Source organism: Chaetodon auriga, chromosome 7 (assembly GCF_051107435.1).
Source record: "Chaetodon auriga isolate fChaAug3 chromosome 7, fChaAug3.hap1, whole genome shotgun sequence".
Classification (NCBI taxonomy): domain Eukaryota; kingdom Metazoa; phylum Chordata; class Actinopteri; order Chaetodontiformes; family Chaetodontidae; genus Chaetodon; species Chaetodon auriga.
The window spans coordinates 23,999,690-24,018,649 of record NC_135080.1 but is presented as its reverse complement, the minus strand read 5'-3'; the positions used below and the strand labels follow the sequence as shown (position 1 = coordinate 24,018,649).

Here is an 18,960-nt window from a genome sequence, read left to right as displayed (position 1 = left end):
CAAGGCCATTTCGAATGCGGGTTTGGCAATATTTATTCTGATAAAGTCAGCTATCAGTAAAAAGTTAAAATAGATAGACTGATATAGTAGAAGGAAATAAAACTGAAAACAGGGCACAGCTGAGGAGGAGTGTGTGTGTGCCTGTGCGTGTGTGTGTCTGTGTGTGTGTGTGTGCGTACACATGCTGGGGGTTTAACAGAGGTATGTGGCCACTCCCTGGCTACCCCTGGCTCTCTTAATGACTTCCAGACAATAGGCCGTGTTCCCGTCATCATCTCTGTGGAAACAGGTTAATAACTGACTGGCCGGTGGGACAGCTCGCCCTCGCTGCCCTCTGGAACCAATAAGCCTTACTGGAAGTCAACTTCAGAAGTAGATTTCAAGCTTGCTTCTTTGGCTACATCACCTCAATCCACTGTGGGAATACTTCACAATTTCATTTAGCTGCACTCAGATCCAGTGTGTTGGAATAATGCCCAGAGGGAACTTTCAGGAGAATTGGCTTTAAAGGTTGGGTGACACTGTGCGGGGTCATGGGTGAGAGAGCAGGGGTTCCTGGAGTTTTCAAGTTTTGTCAGACATTAAGTCTCCTACCATGGGAGGGTGACCCACATATAAGGGCTACTTTGGGCCCAGCAAAGTAGGAACATGACCCAGAGTTAATCTATCTGCCTGTCAATCACTGCGTGGGTGAAATACAACATGTAAACCCTCTGAGGGTGAGATGATGGAGTGTTGGAGGTGAACATTCAGCCTGTTGCACAGACAGCGTATTTGTTTTCACAACAAGATGAAACTATCAGGAAGCCTGCAGGGAAATGGGGCACTGCAGCAGCTACAGTAACAGCATGCAGTGAGTAAAAGATAACAATATGTAACAAACGGTTAATATCTCGATAAATCACAGATGGCAAATTCAACAGCAGAACTTGGTATGTGGGAATGTTTGAATGACGATATGAAGGAAAAAAGAACAAATAGTGACCTTATCAGAGTGTGCAAAATAATAGGCACTGCAAAGAAGACAAAGAGAAATATCCATGATCCAGTATGAATACAGACAGGCAGTATCACCTATGAGAAAAAACATGTGAAGAACGTGTGAAAGCCTGCAGGACAAACTATACAGCTCATTAAATACATTAAACGTAAATATAGCTTCCACAATTTAATAAATACAGTGTTTTAGGATTTAAGCACCAAAGCTCATTTTGGATTGTGTGTGAAAAAGCTTGTCTCTGGGGAAGTGTGAATGTAAGCTCTCAGGGGATGAGATCTTTTGGCAGGGCTGCCTCTCCACCCTTCATCTGTGTGTTTTTTGTTGCAGACCAGGCCAACCTCACAGGGCCAAGTATAAACAGTAGTTTGTGAGATGGCGACGGTTATAATCGTGATGTCTGCTTCAGCTGATGTCTGTGATTCTCAGTCACTAGTCTTCAGATCAGGGCTCAGGCTGTGCAGGATCTCAGTCTGAACAAACACAGCAGCAGCTCACAGACTAGGTCTTCCTCTGTGGTGGAGGCTGCGCTCATCGGTGAACTCTGCAGCTGTTATATTTTATTGGTGAAGATTTTGCAGACATGTGGCTGGGAACCAGTGTCATCTCTCAACCCCTGCTTCCAACCTGATGATGACACTAGATAAAAAGTTAAGGGAACACAAAAGATAATGAAATCCATCTTGAGTGGGAGATGAATGTCTATACTAAATTTCATGGGAATCCATTGAATAGTTGTCGAGATATTTAGCAGAAAACCAAAAATGCCAACCTCATGACGGCTCTAAAGGAAGTCCTTGGATCACCAAAGTCATTGGGAGACATCATGAGGATAATGAGCGTCTGTACGAAGTTTCACGGCAATCCTTCCAATACATGTTGAGATATTTCAACATGGATCAAAGTGTTGTACCAACCCACCGACAGACTGTTATTGCCACCCCAGAACTAGCTAAAAATGCTAATCAATCAAATGACATCACAGCCATCATATTTGTGGTGCAACTCAGATGAAACTAGATTAGATTATGATAAGACATTAATATTACCCCCACAAAACAGTGTCCATTGGAGCAGAGGCCTCTCCCACCTGTTTCTCCACACTTTCCCACACAGACACAAACACCATATGTCCTGTATAGTCAGTTTCTCCTTGGAAATGGGAGTGAAGGGAGAGGTGATACAGACTGTGTTCTCTGTCAGCTCACCTAGCAGAGGTCAGCATGTCAGACTCCCCCGCCTCGTCCTGCCCTCCTCTGCCTCGCTGCCAGGAACAGAGGAGGAGAGGAGGATGGAGGAAGGGAGGTGGACAGCAGAGACAGGAGAGTCACTCTATTGTTGCCATATGTTGGAGCTAGCAGTACAGAGGAGGGAGTGAAAAATTATATTTTCCCTACAGCTAGAAAGATCTATTTCTCATAGATATTTGGCCTGGAAGAGACTGAAACCATGCTGTTCTTCCACCATGACACTTACAAATTTTTAACAGTGACTTAACCAAAAACAGATGAGCAAAGGCTGATGGGAGAGTGGGAGCAGCTGAGCAAGTTTTCTATGTTATGTGTGCTATGCATGTACAAATAATGTATATATTTCTATTTTATTTTTTGTTTGCCAAAGAGTCATTCACAGACAAAGAAAACACGGATGGATATCCTATATAGTGAGTTATGTCTGTCTCTGGTCCTTTCATATAAGTATATTGTATTTAACCATAGCTGAGGTCTCTAAGACCCCAAACAGAAGTAATGTGCCATTTTCTGGATTTCGGTAACATCAGCTCAGAATCATGTTTTAAGTTTTAAGGGATAAAACAGAGTATGTTTTTGTTTAAGCCACTATTGAAGGTCTGGTGTGTGCAGGACCCCAAATACAACATTAGTGTTACATATTTGTTTGTGGGTAGTGAGAGATCATGAAGTGTCTGTATGTCTCGGTGTACAGAGGGTGTTACAAACCTCAAAAGAATCACAAAAGCATGAACGCACTCCTGATTTTAAGCTGCAGTTTGCAGAGAAGCACATGTGAAATCATGTCAGGACTGTAACTTGCATTCAGTGGTGCTCTGTTTAGAAAGAAAACTTTTCCCTGTACAGTGTCTCTCACCTGCAATTAGGTTTTATATCCTCTTAGTTCAAAGGCTGTGCATATTTTCCACTCTCAACCCAAAGTGGTATTCCCTGGATTTCTCCAGCAGAGAAATTGCAGGCTACGTGAATGTATTTGAAGAACAGGTGGTTTGGCTGTGTCTTTCTTCCTCTGAGAGGATTCCTCGGTAGACTCCTGGGAGGAAATTACAGAGCAGGAGTCCTCTGTCACTAACTGTTTCCTCTGATAGCCGAGGAGAACTCTGATATCTTTACAGTAGCTGTATCACAGCTGTGTACACCATGGTGTGCTTCTTGCTTCATGTGTTACGTTTGCACTTACACTGCTGCTTTGCTCTGAGCTTTTCTGTTAGTTCTGCAGTAAAATGCAAAGTCACTGGCTGCCACTGTCATGTAGTGTTGTTGACTTTGCTGATTGGCTGTTAACAAGCTTGGTAATAATTCATAAATTGAGCACAGTTTACTGTATGCCCGTCCAGTCGCCTCACTCGCCATGTTATTGCTCCCAGCACAAAGGCTTCACTGTGAAATCCTGCATGTCTTGACGGCAGTCTTTGTATTAGTGCATTTGTTTTGCAAATTAAAATGAGAAATAAAGTTAGGAACCCCTAATGTTGAGCGTATCTTTGTGTGACACACACACACTGGCACTGATTGGAAGGCTGCCAACCTGCCTTCATTGTTCGAGTGTTGTATTCCTCCACCACCCAAAGGCCCTGTGAAGCTCAAATGTCACCCTAACAGGGACAGAGAGAGACGTAAACACAGGCTGAGGGACTGAAGACAGCTTATGAGATGGAGGGATGAAGAAAAACACAAGATTAAAAGAAAAGTATCACAAGGATTTTTGGTGACCCAAATAACACCAGTCGAAACTTCATTAAAATAAATGTAAGACCCTGATGAAGAGGGCCACTTTTCAGGATGTTAATGTTCATACTGTGTGAACTGACTTGTTAAAATCCAGACTGACAATGAAAAGTTCCTAAAACAAGCAGGCTGCCCTATACAGAGCTGACAAACCATGACAAGATGAGAGGAATTGCAAAGGCTTTGACACCAAATGCAGTGAATAAATAATGACTTTAGTTCATGTTGAAATAATAGCTAGACATTTGAAAAAATGTTTGCCTTCTTTATTGCTTAGAGCTAGATGAGGGTATTGAAATCAGTCTCATATCTGTAGGTTACATATTAAGCAAGCGCCATCAGGCGATGAGCTGAGCATAAAGATTTAGCACAGAAGTCGATGGTGTATCAAAAACAAGTACTCAAGTAGATGTAAAAAATACCATCCAGGTCTCTCCAATCACATCTTTCTGAAACTGCCTCATATCAGATGACTCATTTGCGCTAATTAGGAGCTGATCTTGCATCATTAAATGCCTTTTAAATACAGGTTTGTTCACTTCTTCACTGAGTTGAAGAAAGCCATATGAAATTAAAGTAGTTTGTCTTTTTTTGTGTACATAATTTGGTTTCTCCTTATCAGGCTGCTAACCCTACCCAATGAGCATGACTAGTTAAACACACACCACCCACACCTTCATCAAACAAATCTCAGAGTCACTGTTTCATTTCAAATGCAATGTGCTGGACTACAGAGCCACCACAGTAATGTGCCACTGCTCTGATGCTTTCTCTGCACTGTATGTTTCCCAGAAGTCAACAGTGTACGCTCATCAAATACTCGCCCTCCTGCAGCCAAGCCATCCCATCCACACCCCGCCCGCACCCCGACAAAGTCTTTATTAAAGCGTCAGTGATGGAGATGCCTCTGACAGCTAAACAATGTCTTCTGACTAAACACAGGACGTGGCGCTCACCCAGCAGCTCATACCTCCTCCTGTTTGAACAGACAGGTTTCCCAGGGCACATTGTCCAAAAGTAAAAGCCAACACTGCAGTAACTGCAAATGTTATACATTTTGTTAACATTCCATGTGGAAACTTTCCACTGAGTTAACACTGGAACAGGGCTGGTAACTGTCTTTAGTTTCAGTATCAGTATGGAAACAGGACTCAAACTAAAATAGGCTAGCAGAATGTGTTTGATGTGTTGTACCACTATTAGCTTGAAGCTAACTCTTTAACAAAACAATACATACAGTTCATCACCAATACCAACTGGCAGCCTTATGTTACGTTTTCAGTAAACTACATCATTTGAAGACATCTTCATCGTGCACTGCGGAGTTGGAGGTGATGCAGAGCTTCTGCAATTGCTTGTGTGTCCAGTTTTCTCCTGATGGAACATTAACGAAGCGAACAGCTGTTTGGGACACGTTTTGATTGAGCTTGAAGGGTATTTCTAGCTGGTGATCATACTGCTGGAATTCTGTCCAAACATTTTATAGTTCCCCCACTCATGATGCAATGACGCACGCTAAGGAAGTAAGGATTTGGTTTTCCCTGAAGACAGAAAAGGGAGCTTTTGTCGACTTAGACTTCTGTCACTTCTGTTATGACAGAGATTTTGCATGTGCCCACTTTTATGGGCTGTTCCTCTTCTGTGTTGTGCAATAAGAGGGTGACAGCTGCCAATAGCAGCCCAGACTGAACTGCTCAACCCACTTTAAGCTTATAAGAGTCAGGGACTAATTAGGATAAAGATAAATGTAAATACACCTTCTGTATGTCCATCAAGGGTTCTTCATGCAGCTCAGCTCGGTCTATTTTAGTGTCATCGAGACATGATGCTACTTTTAGTCACTTATCAGTAGGCAGCAAACACTCTAAAACATGTGTCTGCCATCGAAGAGAAACGTGACTTGTGGTGTGAACTGACTGATATGGTTTTGTGAAGATGCCACCAGTTGATAGGTTTGGGTGATGATAACTTTAAATTTGATCCCTATTTTACAAGGATACAGGGTTTCATCCAGACTTTGACTGTTGGCATGGGCGTAGTTTTTCGGATTGTCGTGGAACAAAAATAATACTGACCACATTTTTAGGTGGCCTATTCAGCAAGCATTGGATTGGTAGTTGAATTCTGGAAGTGGCCAAATCCATTATCAATCCACACAACATGGTAACAAGATCTACAGCCATGCTCACAGCCCAGTGAGGCTACATGAAAACACAGAGCTGAAGACTAATGTCGCCAGCGGCAATGATACCACACTAATATTTAACATGCAGTGCTGACCACAGCCTCCATGTTAGCCTAGTGTATTGGCATGCTAACATTTGCTAATAAGCACTAAACACAAAGTACTTTTGAGGCTGGTGGGAATGCAATTAGTTACTAAATGTAGAGTTTGATGATGATGATGAAAAGTTAAACGTTATGACAATTTGTCCTGTGGGGAATATGGACGTCTGATCGAGTGTCTCTTCCATCGTCCATCTTCCAGCTGCATATTTACATAGCTTTCATTGCTGCTGCAGTCTTATATATCCACACCTACTCACGTGTAAATATTTGCCGTGTAGCAGCTGCTAGCAGCAATATTGACCTCTGGTTGCACTCGATAGCTTCCTGCCTTTGATATAACACCAGAGATTGCAGATGTCTTTATCTGTTGGTCCTGTTCTTATTGAGTAAGAAAAGAAGCATTTTTTTTTTTTAATCCACTCTCTCATGTTGAAATGGTCTCAAAATCACACCTTAAGTGCATAAACGAGCAGTAAGAAAGTGGTTGCAATGGAAAAAGCTGGGATGAAGAAATGCAATCCATAAAATCCATCCATAAAAGGCAATGATCCTGAAAACAACCGATTAGCACATCAAGTGCAGCAAATCCAACAGATATCCACTGATGTTTGTGTGCATGCCCATGAGGTTTTAATGTCAAAGTGTTTGTGTATGCATATGTGTATGCGTCAGTACTGTGCCATGTTAAGTATAAGCACCAGTGTGTTCTGCCAGCAAAAAAGACCTCGAGATACCAGAGAGTTTATAGGAACCACAGTGGCTCTGCTATCATGTTTCCCCCTCTGACCCACTGTGGACGTCTGATGATCTGAGTGCTTAAGCCAGGAAAGCTCCCCTTCCCAAAGCCAGACATTCTGCAATTTGTCTCCCTCCTCCTGCTGGACAGCCAGCTGTTTCTACCTCACTACCCCGACCCTCTGCCTCATTCCCCATCATGCAATATACAGCTGCTCCCCTCTGCCTTCCTCACCTTCTCATACATGATGATATTTTCTCCAGAAGTCCTCATTTTATCTCCTCATTCCCTTCCAGGTGTGACCATCCCAACATTTTATGAAATGACAACCCCCTCTCCACACTCTCTTCTTGCCTTGTTTTAACACACACATACACACACACGACTAGCATTCCTATACAGTGAGCTCAGCCAAACACACACATTTACACATTCCCAGCTATTTCGTCAAGTGAGCGCAGCATGCTATCTCACAGCAAGTACAGCATATTGTTCTTCTTAAGTGTGTGAGACAGAGGGGATGCAGTAGTGGTTTTAGGTTTCTGCCTTGCTAGAGACTTTATCTTTTTGCTGGCAGAAAATTGAGTTCTGAATTCAGTTCTTCTGCTATAGCATTTAGCAAGGTTTTAAGAGATTTTGTGCCTCGAACTAAAACAGTCAAGGTAAAGGGAAATGTATTTGTGGTTCTCACAATATTGAAAAATTGCATTTAACATCTCGACAGTATCTACACAGCCCCCATCTGCACCCTCTGCCGCTCACCTGCAGCTCCAGTGTTCCTACTCACCTTCACCTTCAACTCTGCTCATCAAACACACAAACCTTGTTTTCTGCTTTGCTAGTTGTAGGATTATTCTGGGGATTCTGGGAATGAGCTATGATAAACTGATGCATGCCACCTGCCCAGCAGACAAAGTTAGTGACTCGCTGGTGAACATAGTTGAACAGTCAGCAGCTAAAGAGCCAGATATATCCAATGGAATGAACCGTGTTAAAACAGCATTTCCATGTGATTGCAAATAAATGTGAATTGTTTTGTGTTTGGTCATGTCCTCTATCTGCTTCTGACAGGGGAGACAAGCTGACCAGATGTTGCAGTTCTGCTGCAGATGTTATCTAAACACAGAATTGATGCATCAGATGTGCGAGTGGTGAAATAATGCTCTTGGTCAAAAACAGCGCCGAAATCAGCCATGTCTATTTAATTCCAGTGTGACAGCCAAGTTCAAAATACAACCAGCTGTTCAGGGTTATTTGTTGCCAAAGAGCTGAGGATCTCCAACATAGCTGTCTGAGGGTGTGTTAGTCTCCTGAAAGCCTGTTTCAGGATCTGTTAGACCAGTATAGACACAATGTGACATGTGGTTTGATACTGACCTTGAGAAAACAGGCATCACTATCAGCACTGAACTATTGACCTGAGTAGTGTTGCTCTGTGCCAAAGGGGCCGACTATCAACAAGTTCCAGCTATCTCTGACAGAGCCACATGGAAAGTGACAGCCTGACCCACAACCTATGTGGGTCAGCAGCACCATGCTGTGAAGAGTTTAAGATAGAATTATCTGCTCAGGATGGTGATTAGCTGTTTCCACATAGCTGATTGTGTTTGGAAAGAGGAAGAAGAGCCTCCGCTGCAGGTCTGCACTGATCGCAGAGACAGGAAATAGATGGAGTCACATAGACGCTGAAATGCGAACTCAAGATGCTGATGATGTTTGACATTAAAACTTGATCTCAATCATTTTAGCTCAGGCTGCCAGATCACCAGACAGAGTTTGGCAGCTCTCCCATCACTGAGCGTGTCAGTGACAGTGGTGCCTGATTTAAAACAAAGACTTCTCGAGTCTTATCACAGGAGGGGGGGCAAACACGCAGAACAGAACACCCCGGTGCCTCTCACGCCCACTGCAATCAGCTCATTTATCCACTTCACTGAAGTCCACACACCGGCCAACTTTGAAGTTCCTTGAGTCGTGTCGTGCCTTGCCAATTTGTTTTGTTTTGTCTGAAGTTGTGTCAAAAAGCCCACATGTTTGAGAAAAAAGCAAAACCTTTAAAGAGTGAAATGGTCCAACAGTGACTCAATGAGCTACGGACATCTGGATTTCTTTTTTTGTTCAAACCAGAGGAACATGATGCCCTGACTGTCTGTGGTCCAAACACAACATATTGGCTGAATGACTCCAAACAGAACTCACACAAGTTCACAAGGGCAACGAGTACAATAGTGTGGGCAGTCAATCAATACAACTAATCAATACCACATTGATAAATTCACCAGGAGCTTAAACTGCTGGCTTTAAAAACAAATTTTTCAGTTCCAGTTTCCAGTTCCTTGTACTCTGTTTTGGAAGTAAAAGACTCCACCAGCAGACCCCCCACTGATCATCAGTGAAGGTCAAACATGACTTCATGCTCCTGTAAAAGCAATGAAGGGTGGTAGTGTGCTGTTAACTTCATGACTCCATGTGTTTCAGAGTATTGAAAGAGAGGAGCCAATAGATGTGGACCCCACCCCCACACATGCTGGCCTGGAGAATGGACATGCTGCTGCCACAGGTAACCACGTCACAACTGTTCCACAACCTGCGTCAACGTTGTTCACAGTCATAATAGCCCTGAAAAAAAAGGGGGGGGGGGGGGGGGGCTACAGTGAAAACACTTGTATAATGTATTCTGTGGATCTGGAGAAGCTTAACAAAGTCTGACAAAATAACCAATGATATCATCAGAGAGAATGGTTATACTCAAATCTGTAACAGAGAGGAGTGGAATATGAAAGACTTGGATGATATCAGGCAGGGAGGGGCTAACAAAAAGATGCAACTGAGCTGTTATTATAAAAAATGTAGGCTCCAGTGTTTTTGGAGCCTGACTCATCCTACGGACAAAAAGTCTGAATATTTTAGCTTCTTCTGTGTCCATGCTTCTTATAATCTGTCTATTGTGAGACGTGAATGTTAAATGGAAGTTCAGTGATAAATTATTGAGGAGAGCAACGTTATATGCACATTTTCAGTCTGGTTTAAATCTTAGAAATGTATGGGGTTAAAGAAGTTGCCTGATAATAAAGAAGTCGCTTTCCTGATGCTTCTTCCTCATGATGATCGTAGTTGCAGTCATTAAGGTTTTCAGTTCAGGGACTGCAGTTGTACGTCTAGCTCCCTGTACTTGGTGTGATGTGTATGCTGTGGAAAAAAAATTGGGGACGTTCGGGATAACAATTAGAGCTGAATTAGTTAAAGCTGCGTTTATTGGTTTTTGGCAGCTCAGTGCATCAGGACAAGCTTAACACAATGTTGACATATAATCACCTTCTAAAGCTTCTATGGCAGGCATGTCAGCAAACAGCTGCTTGTTTACGCATCCATCAGATTCTTTTTACCGAGTTTTGGCCTCAACCAATTCCAGAGGGAAATATCCAGCTTTTAACTACTTAATGCTCAACTATGTTCAGCAGCTAGTTGATAATTTTGTCTATTGGCCATTTGGTGCTGGGTAGGTAGTGTAGGGACAGCAGTTTATTGAAGCTTTTTGACTGAAAACAGCTGTTTTTGTGGAATGGAAACGCAAATCAATGAATTTAAAAAGTATGAAGCACTCCATAGAGCTGAGAGAAACTGTAGTCTAGTCATAATTCTCTGTGAGTTTGTAACTATGAGCAACCACTTTTACATTATGCATATTGTTTGATCCATTGTGAATATAAAAATATTAGTTACTTATGCTTTGAGAGTTTTCATCAACATGTTCATTTCAAATCTTAATGTCCCACCAGAACATTCAGCATTGGTACACGGGAAGATCTCTCCACCCAGTGTCTTCCCACACGAGCACACAGCCCCTGTCGCCATGCGGATGCCGCACCTCCCCATCATCGCCACAACCAAGACGGCAGAAATTAAGGGCCCTGATTCTCCCAGCAGCCCTGTTGGTTCTCGGTCCTCTCCTGTCTCTGAAGCCTCACCTGCCGGCCAATCAGATTCCAGCACCAAACAGACCCAACCAATAGAGGAGCCTCCACTTCAACCAGGTAGCTAATAGTCTCAATTTTATTCTATTTCAGCTTGTCAGCATCTTTTAGTTAGTTGCTAGATTTGTCCGTTACAGTTATTTGTTTTTTTCAATAATACTTGATCTGAAATGTGACATTTACAAAGTCTGTGTATTTTACATGTGAAAAAACAAATTAAATTGCTTTCCCCTGTCTTACTTTCATGCCATGAATAGAGGCTGATGTACTTACAACTTACAATTTCCTTGTTCTTTGTTGCTGTTAGTATCTTCTACATGGACCCCAACACCTGTGAGAGCTCTTGGATCTCCCTGCCTTCAAGGTGAGCCATGCATTCAGACACACATGTTACTCTGTAAGAGACTACAACATCATGGATGTCATTTACAGTGACTCTTTGTCTTGTGCAGAGAAAGCAAATTCAGCCCCCGCTAAGTCTGTGACCTACTCAGGGCTGCTGCAGCACGACAGGTGAGACATGAAAGCTGACATCATTCAGAATAGATAACACAGCTTTTGCATTGTCTGACCCTTCTGCACTCATATCCTGCAGAGACGATGATGTAAGCAGTGACAGGCCCTTCGGGCAGGTGGGAGAGAGGAGGCGGGAGCTGGTGAGGTCACAGACTCTGCCACGTAACATTGGTGCTCAGGCTCGTCGGTCTATTTTTGAAAGACTGGACTCTGAAGCCAGTAACAGGTAAATGCATGGAATGCTACATTTGGGTAAATTATTGTAGATATGAGTTTCCTGTACACTGAAGCTCTCACACAAATCCTGACCCCATTTCTGCTTATGCACAGTCGCCCCAAACCAGTGGACTCTAAACCCAAACTGAAGCGGTCTCAGAGTTTTGGGGTGTCCAGCGCCAGCAGCATCAAACAGATCCTTCTTGAGTGGTGCCGGTCCAAGACCATAGGCTACCAGGTAAAATATCAATTACAAAGATGCACACAGAACTCCAGTCTGGCAGCATTATCCTGTCATTTATTGCATCACATACATTTTAAGGTTATATATTCAAATTCATATTCAGCATATTTTTGAACATAATAAGCTGCTATTAATCTCCTCACAAGTTCAAAGCTATTGCGCACTTTTGCTACAAACTGCAAAAAATATTACATAACTGCTGACCATTGGCCACAGCACATCATAATACATTTAAAACTTTTGAATATATTTTTTCACCTTGCAGACATTCACTGACATCAGTTCATTTCACTATAGCATGAAAATCAATTGAATTACTTGAGATACGTAGATAATCCAGTGTGTCTGGTTATGTTCTTGTCAAAATGATATCACTGTGGTACAGTGATGTAATGGAAACTGACGCTGTGTTCATTGAACATCTAAGCTTTAAAGTCAGCAGCACATCAGCAGCAGCACTGTTAATACAAGAAGCTAATACATTCACATTACGCTTTTCAAGATGTTTTCCAGTGGCTAGTCTTTTCAGTTTGTCTGTCTGCTTGGTAATAATGCTGTGCCTCCTCCTTAAGTCTGAGTTGACAGACCCTCCTGTCTGCACCTGAACACACCACATAGATATCAGTGCAGGCTTTCAACTGCAATATCATGCCAATATAATGTAACTGACAAAAGCAGATAAGTCTGAGGTTTAAAGATAAACATAACCTATCACTGTAGTGATGAATTGCCTGTGCTCACGGAAACTTCATAGTTTACAGAAATTGAGTCTTTTGTTTGTATTGCTTTATTTATTTAAATAAATTTTGATTGCTATGTCTCACATCTGTGATTCTCTGTGGTTGTCCAAACCTCAGCAATTTAAGTATTATATCTCATTTGTTTAATGCATATACAGACATGAATGTGAAAATGCAGTTGTTGCCTGGACACCATGTAACTCGTTTTCACATGTCTCTGTCTGGACAGGTTAAACATAAAAAGTACATGTAAATTAGAGAGCTTTAGAGGTGTTGGCAAGCACATTTTTTGTAACTTTGGAGACAGCCAGGCTAGCTGTGTCTCCTATTTCCAGTCCTTACGCTAAGCTAGGCTAATTGCCTCTCAGCTCCAGGTCCTTGCACACTGGGCAGACATTAGAGTAGTATGATTACAATGTAAATCTTGGAAAGTAAGCGTATTAGCATGTTTCCCATGATGTTGAGCTATTGCTTTCATAGGGACAAGGCACACTTATATAACTTGCATTACAAATTTGCCAGAGAAAGATTTTTGAAATATTCAGAAAGACTGAATCAAATGACCAGCCATGATGAAATATTTACACAATTGGTCATAAATGGGCTCAATATGCAAAACCTCCAGCATTTACTATGAGACGAAGGATATAAATAAGTTTTAAATGAGCCTAACACCTGTCTCTCTTTCATACAGCTTTAACCTGTCAGCACTCAGGACAGCGCTAATGTGTTAATTATCTATCTCTCAACAGTAGAGGTGCGTGGAAGTGAGTGTCCATGTGGGTTTTGGGGGTTCAGGCTTCAGGGTTATGGTAGTTTGCGTCATGGTTGAGAACACCGACACATTGCTGCACTCTGGTACCCTTTCCTCACAGCAGCCTGTGCCAGCTGCCCCATGTGGCTTTGGTTATAGTCAAGCCCGGCAAAGCCAAGACTCTTATTAAAAGGGAGCAAACATTCTCTCAGACACACAAACACACACACACGAGAGAGATGTTAATCCGATGACTTGACATGTTGCATTTCATTCAAAGCAAACTCCAGACTAATAAAGGACAGCCTTGAAATGACATGACTTCAAAAGCACGTAACGGACTGAAAGCAGGAGAGGAGAGGAAAGTGGAAGAGAGAGGAGGGGAAAGTCTGCTTTATCCATCATAATTATGGGCTAGACAGTGAATGAGGAGATGCCTTTATGAAGCCGCAATGAGCTGTCACTCAGTCAGTTTTACAAGTCATATTCCTTTGCTTGCTTCAGTCTTTCAGCTTTTACTACTTTCTTCCCTGCACACAAAGACCTGCAGTGACACAGGAAGTCACTCACTGACACACACGTGCAAACTTGCCACATCATCACCAGATCTTCTTCTCTGTTTCTCTACAGAACATTGACATCCAAAACTTCTCATCAAGTTGGAGCGATGGGATGGCTTTCTGCGCTCTGGTGCACTCTTTCTTCCCCACTGAGTTTGACTACAACTCTCTGTCGCCTGCCAACCGCAAACACAACTTTGAACTGGCCTTTGGAACTGCAGAGTGAGTGATATCAGTACACCAGTATGAGAAAACAAAGACAAGCCAGCTTTTTACAAGTGTTTCTGTGTCTCTCATATGATGAATATGATACACTTTAATTGATTACTTATTCATTGCTTATTAAGGGTGAACATGAAGAGCTAACACTAGGACGTAAAGAGATGGTCTGATCATATGTGACCAGCCACGAGAAAACCAGCAACAAGTCTCCTGGTGGCATTTTGAGTTATTTACAGATTCTGAAAGTCTAGATTCTGAGCTTTCCAATGATGTCCAACACATGGAAATCTGAAAATATCTGAAGAAGATGTGGCCATTTGAATGTAGACACTTCTCAAACTAGTTTAGTGAGAAATCCAGCCTGAAAGATTCTCACCTACCGGGGGAGCCAGGTAACACAGTGCTGCTCACTGCATCTCATTTACATAAGTCCAACCTCCTACTGGTCTAGCTATCAGTGACATCTGGTATCTGTTAGCCCGCAGGACAGAAACTATTGTAGTTTGAACAATGGTTATCAAATGAAAATGGCAATTCTTTTGTTACAAAAAGTCCCTGAATAAAGATTAACAAAACAAGAAAGGTAATATACTCAAGAGTTAGAAGGAGCAAATGTAGATACTTATTTCTAATATTAAATAAAATAAATTCTGTCACTCTGTGGCGCAGTGGGATGGATCATGTCTGTGATTAATTATGTCAGTCAGAGTGTTTTTGCCAATTCTGTCAAAGGAAAACAAAGAAAACCCTTGTTTCAGATCATGGGTCACGCTAACAGGCACATTAGCATCACAGTCAATACTTTATTCATGCACCCAAAGGTGTGTTATTCACCTGTGGGTGTGTTATTCATGCACCCAAAGGTGTGTTATTCACACATTATTCAAGCACTCATCAGGTTGGTGTGTTATTCAAATTAATAGCAGATGCTCACATTACCATATCTAAAGCTCCCATTGCAGCTTATAATATGATCATCTGATCTAACATAAGTTTCGATCTGCATATCATTTGCATTTTAAAATGACAATACTGAGCTAGCAAAAAACAATGTAAGGTATAGCCATAGCATCTAGCGTAAAAAAAACAGTTTGTAACCCCTGTATGTGACTTTGAATGAACACTAACATAATGTTCAACAGTGTCTTAATCAACCGGTGAGCAATATACAGGCGTGTATGTGTGTGGCAATAGTATTCAGTGCGGTTTTCCCTACAGTTCACTTCAATCCAGTGTTTTCCTTATCATGGAAAAGTCCGCATAAGTAGCTGCATAAGTAGCCATGTGGTTGCCTTTAAACGTGCAGCTGATTGGCTGAAAAAAGAACAGAAGCGTGTGAATAGCCAAAGAAAGCCAGTATGCTAATTTACTGTTGAATCCCCACACCGCCAACTAGGACGGAGAACGTCCTCTAAAACAACTCGAATTCAAATACAAAGTTTATGGTTTTAAGGCCCCCAATACTGTTATTTGAAACATGGAGTGGCTTCTTCATGATTTCAACTTACATATTCTGAAAAAAAACAAAAATCACTCATTCAGTCTGTTTCAGAGGCTTTCCCAACCTGACAAAAAGGTCTGCATATCAATATTCCCCCCCATTAATTAGATAATTATATACAAAATATTATATCAACATAAATCTGCATTACATATTCACCTTTTGTTTGTTTTATTTGATTTGACTGCTCAGACAAACTTAGCATTTTTAAAGGAGTATTTAGACATTTGGGGAAAAACACGTATTTGCTGTCATTTTCAGAGTAATATGAGAAGATTGATACCATTCATATGTTTGTGCGCTATCTTTAGAGCTGCAGCCAGGACATGGTTAGCCTAGCTTAGCATTAAGACCGAAAACAACCAACTTCACTTTTCCCAAATGAAAAGATACTCACACCAACACCTCTTAAGTTCAGCTGGTAGTGTACCATTTGTTTGATTTCGTACTCAGAAATGTAAAAATGACTATTTCTTAGCCAACAGCAGCCGGGTGCAGTGAGTGTGCACAGTTTGCCAGTCTTGTCGTCACAGTGTGAGGCTTCCAGGTTTGGTACCATGGTGCCTGTACAGAGTCCTATACTAAAACCTGTGCTCACTACCCTGCCTGGCCACCCACATTGTAGCTAAATGAATGAACTGTTGTTTTCCAAGCAATAGTTATACACCAAGTACATAATCTCCCTAAAACCACAAATTCTATTTTAACATTTCCGTTTGTATATGGATTAAACAGATGGTTTACACTGGAGTATTTGGGAATTTTTTTGGAGAAAGCCAGGCTGTTTGCCCCTGCTTCCAGTATTCAAGATAAGCTAAGTGAAGTTGATGCACAGACAGAAAGCAAATCAGCATATTTCCAGAAATGTTGAACTATTTCTTTAAAGCCACAATAGAAACTGCTTTAGCAGCTTAACCCATTGATCTAATTATGCAACAGCACAAGCACTTATCTGTTGGTTGGCAAGTCAGCTGTGGTTTCTGAGTTTTGCTGAATTGGCCTTAAAGTATTTATTGGCTTTGACTGCATCAACAATGCAAGTTTTGACTTTATCGTGCCTGAATGTCTCTTAATTTGTTTTCCTTGTTGGTTTTATTTTATAGCACTCTTATTATTTCATATGCCAGAATGTACCACACACATTTTATGTGGCGGTATCCCTGCCTATCGTGTCTGTTTTTTTCTTTTGTCTGTTTGCTAAAGGTGTTCATTCCTTTTGTTTGACTCCATGGCTTCACAGAGAATGGCACAGATTGACACTGTACATACAAGCTGCATATTACAGATCAGACAATATACAGGCCTCCAGCATGGACATGCACAGAGTGTACGTGACGGCTTAAAGACGTGATTTAAGAACTTGCTAGTCTTTGACTGATAACACTGCTGCAGAATTAAGCTGATTTGACTGAAAAACAATATTCACTTGGTCACAGAATCAATCCTTCATATATGGTGTCAGCTTTTGATTTGACCTCTTAAAGAGATCACACAGCAGAGACTCATAGCACAATAAATGCATATTGATTATCACATGCATAGTGTTGTTCTTTAAAATCCCTCAAAACATGTTTGTTAGAACATTCGGGAAAAGTCAGTGTTTTCTATGAATGACACAGTATGAGATGCAGATTATGGCTTTAGAAATGTTACATTTATGTATAAGGCTGATATTGGCTGTAGGGTAATCTTTCCCTTGATTCTATGTAGTCGTTGTGTTTCACCTCTTCTATCACAAGGGGATTAAATGATTAGCTGACTAGATTAAACAACAGAAAATGAATTTTAGTTCTGATAATCAACTCATTTTTCATGCAAAATTAGCAAACACTCTCTGGTTTCAGCCTCTCTAATGTGAGGATTTGCTGCTTTTGTCTGTTTTGTATCATTGTAAACTGAGACATTTTGGACTGCTGGTCTGAAAAATGAAGAAATTTTAATATGTCATGATGGGCTTTAGGAAAATGTGATTTTCTTCCACTATTTCCTGACATTTTGTCAACTGAAAAAACCTGAATGCGATTCAGCCAACATATTTTGGTCCATTCAGAGACATGTGTGTATGACTTGCTGCATAATCTTTCCACTCATAAGTGTCTCTGTGTCTCCAGGGTCAAAGCAGGCTGTGACCGGTTGATAGAGGTGGAGGACATGATGATCATGGGTCGTAAACCAGACCCCATGTGTGTCTTCACCTACGTCCAGTCCCTCTACAACCACCTGCGGAAGTTTGAGTAAAGTCCAAAAGCTGAGGATCTGATTTGTTACATGGTTCTCTTTCACTCATCTTCTTTCAACCTCCTCATCACTCTGAGTGGGGATCCAGAAGCAGCATGGGAGCGCTTTGAAAAGACGACACTGTCCCCTGGTGGTGGATTAGCGTCCATTCCTCCACGTGTTCACTCCTCATGTCACAGACACACGGTGGGCTGAGACTCATGAGGAGAATGCTGTGTATGTGTGTGTCCTGCGATGTTAGCTGTAATGAAGAAGAAGGTTTCACAGAGAAATGTCAGGGCTGGTTTTTCAACAGTAGCTTTTTCTGTGTGTGCGTGTGTGTGTGCGTGTGCGTGCGTGTGAGTATGAACTATCATGGACAAAGACTACAACTATTGCTGTGTTGCATCAATCTTTATTATCGTCACACTTGTTTGACAGTGAGTGTCCACATTAACATTTAATATTGCACCAATGGAAAGTTTCACTGAATAACAAACCTGTAGGCAACTGTTTGTGATGAAGCAGAGCACACTGTGGGGCAGAATATCTGACAAAATGTTAAGGGAAATAAAGTGCTGTGTTTGTCAAATGCAGCTGATAGCTGACTGATATTTACATCCACATATGCTGTGATATTGTGTTGCTGAGATGATGCTGAGATATGGAAAATGAAATCAATAAATTGTCCTGTTTGACACCTAAATTTGGACTTTGTGTTCTTGACTGGGCATCAAAGAGACCATTTCTGCATTTTAATGGAGATGGAAAGAAAGAAAGTGTAACATCCCAAAGACAACAAATGTTTCAACATAATGTCCAAATGTGGACAAAAAGGCAGATTGTCTGATACTGACATCATAGTCTCACTGTTCAATTTCATCTGCTCGCAAATTCTGCTTTCTTTTTCCGAGAAAAATTCAACTCATCTGGCAGAGATTATGATTTTGGAGGTAAACTCGATGACTGTCTGTCTCCATTGCACATTTCATCTGTTACTTTTGGATTACAGGTAT

General features: G+C 41.5%; 1 protein-coding gene across 3 annotated transcripts in view; it reads left to right on the top strand.

The window, feature by feature from the left end:
- Nucleotides 1–18,650, top strand: part of smtnl (smoothelin, like) — a 28,398-nt gene extending 9,748 nt beyond the window's left edge. For all 3 annotated transcript variants that reach the window (XM_076735414.1, XM_076735412.1, XM_076735413.1), the window contains 8 exons: nt 9,479–9,560; nt 10,780–11,034; nt 11,282–11,338; nt 11,427–11,487; nt 11,570–11,716; nt 11,821–11,944; nt 14,075–14,226; nt 17,839–18,650. In XM_076735414.1, coding sequence (XP_076591529.1) covers nt 9,479–9,560; nt 10,780–11,034; nt 11,282–11,338; nt 11,427–11,487; nt 11,570–11,716; nt 11,821–11,944; nt 14,075–14,226; nt 17,839–17,965 — 1,005 coding nt within the window. In that variant the 3' untranslated portion in view covers nt 17,966–18,650. The remainder of the gene's footprint in view (nt 1–9,478; nt 9,561–10,779; nt 11,035–11,281; nt 11,339–11,426; nt 11,488–11,569; nt 11,717–11,820; nt 11,945–14,074; nt 14,227–17,838) is intronic.
- Nucleotides 18,651–18,960: the final 310 nt, after the last annotated feature.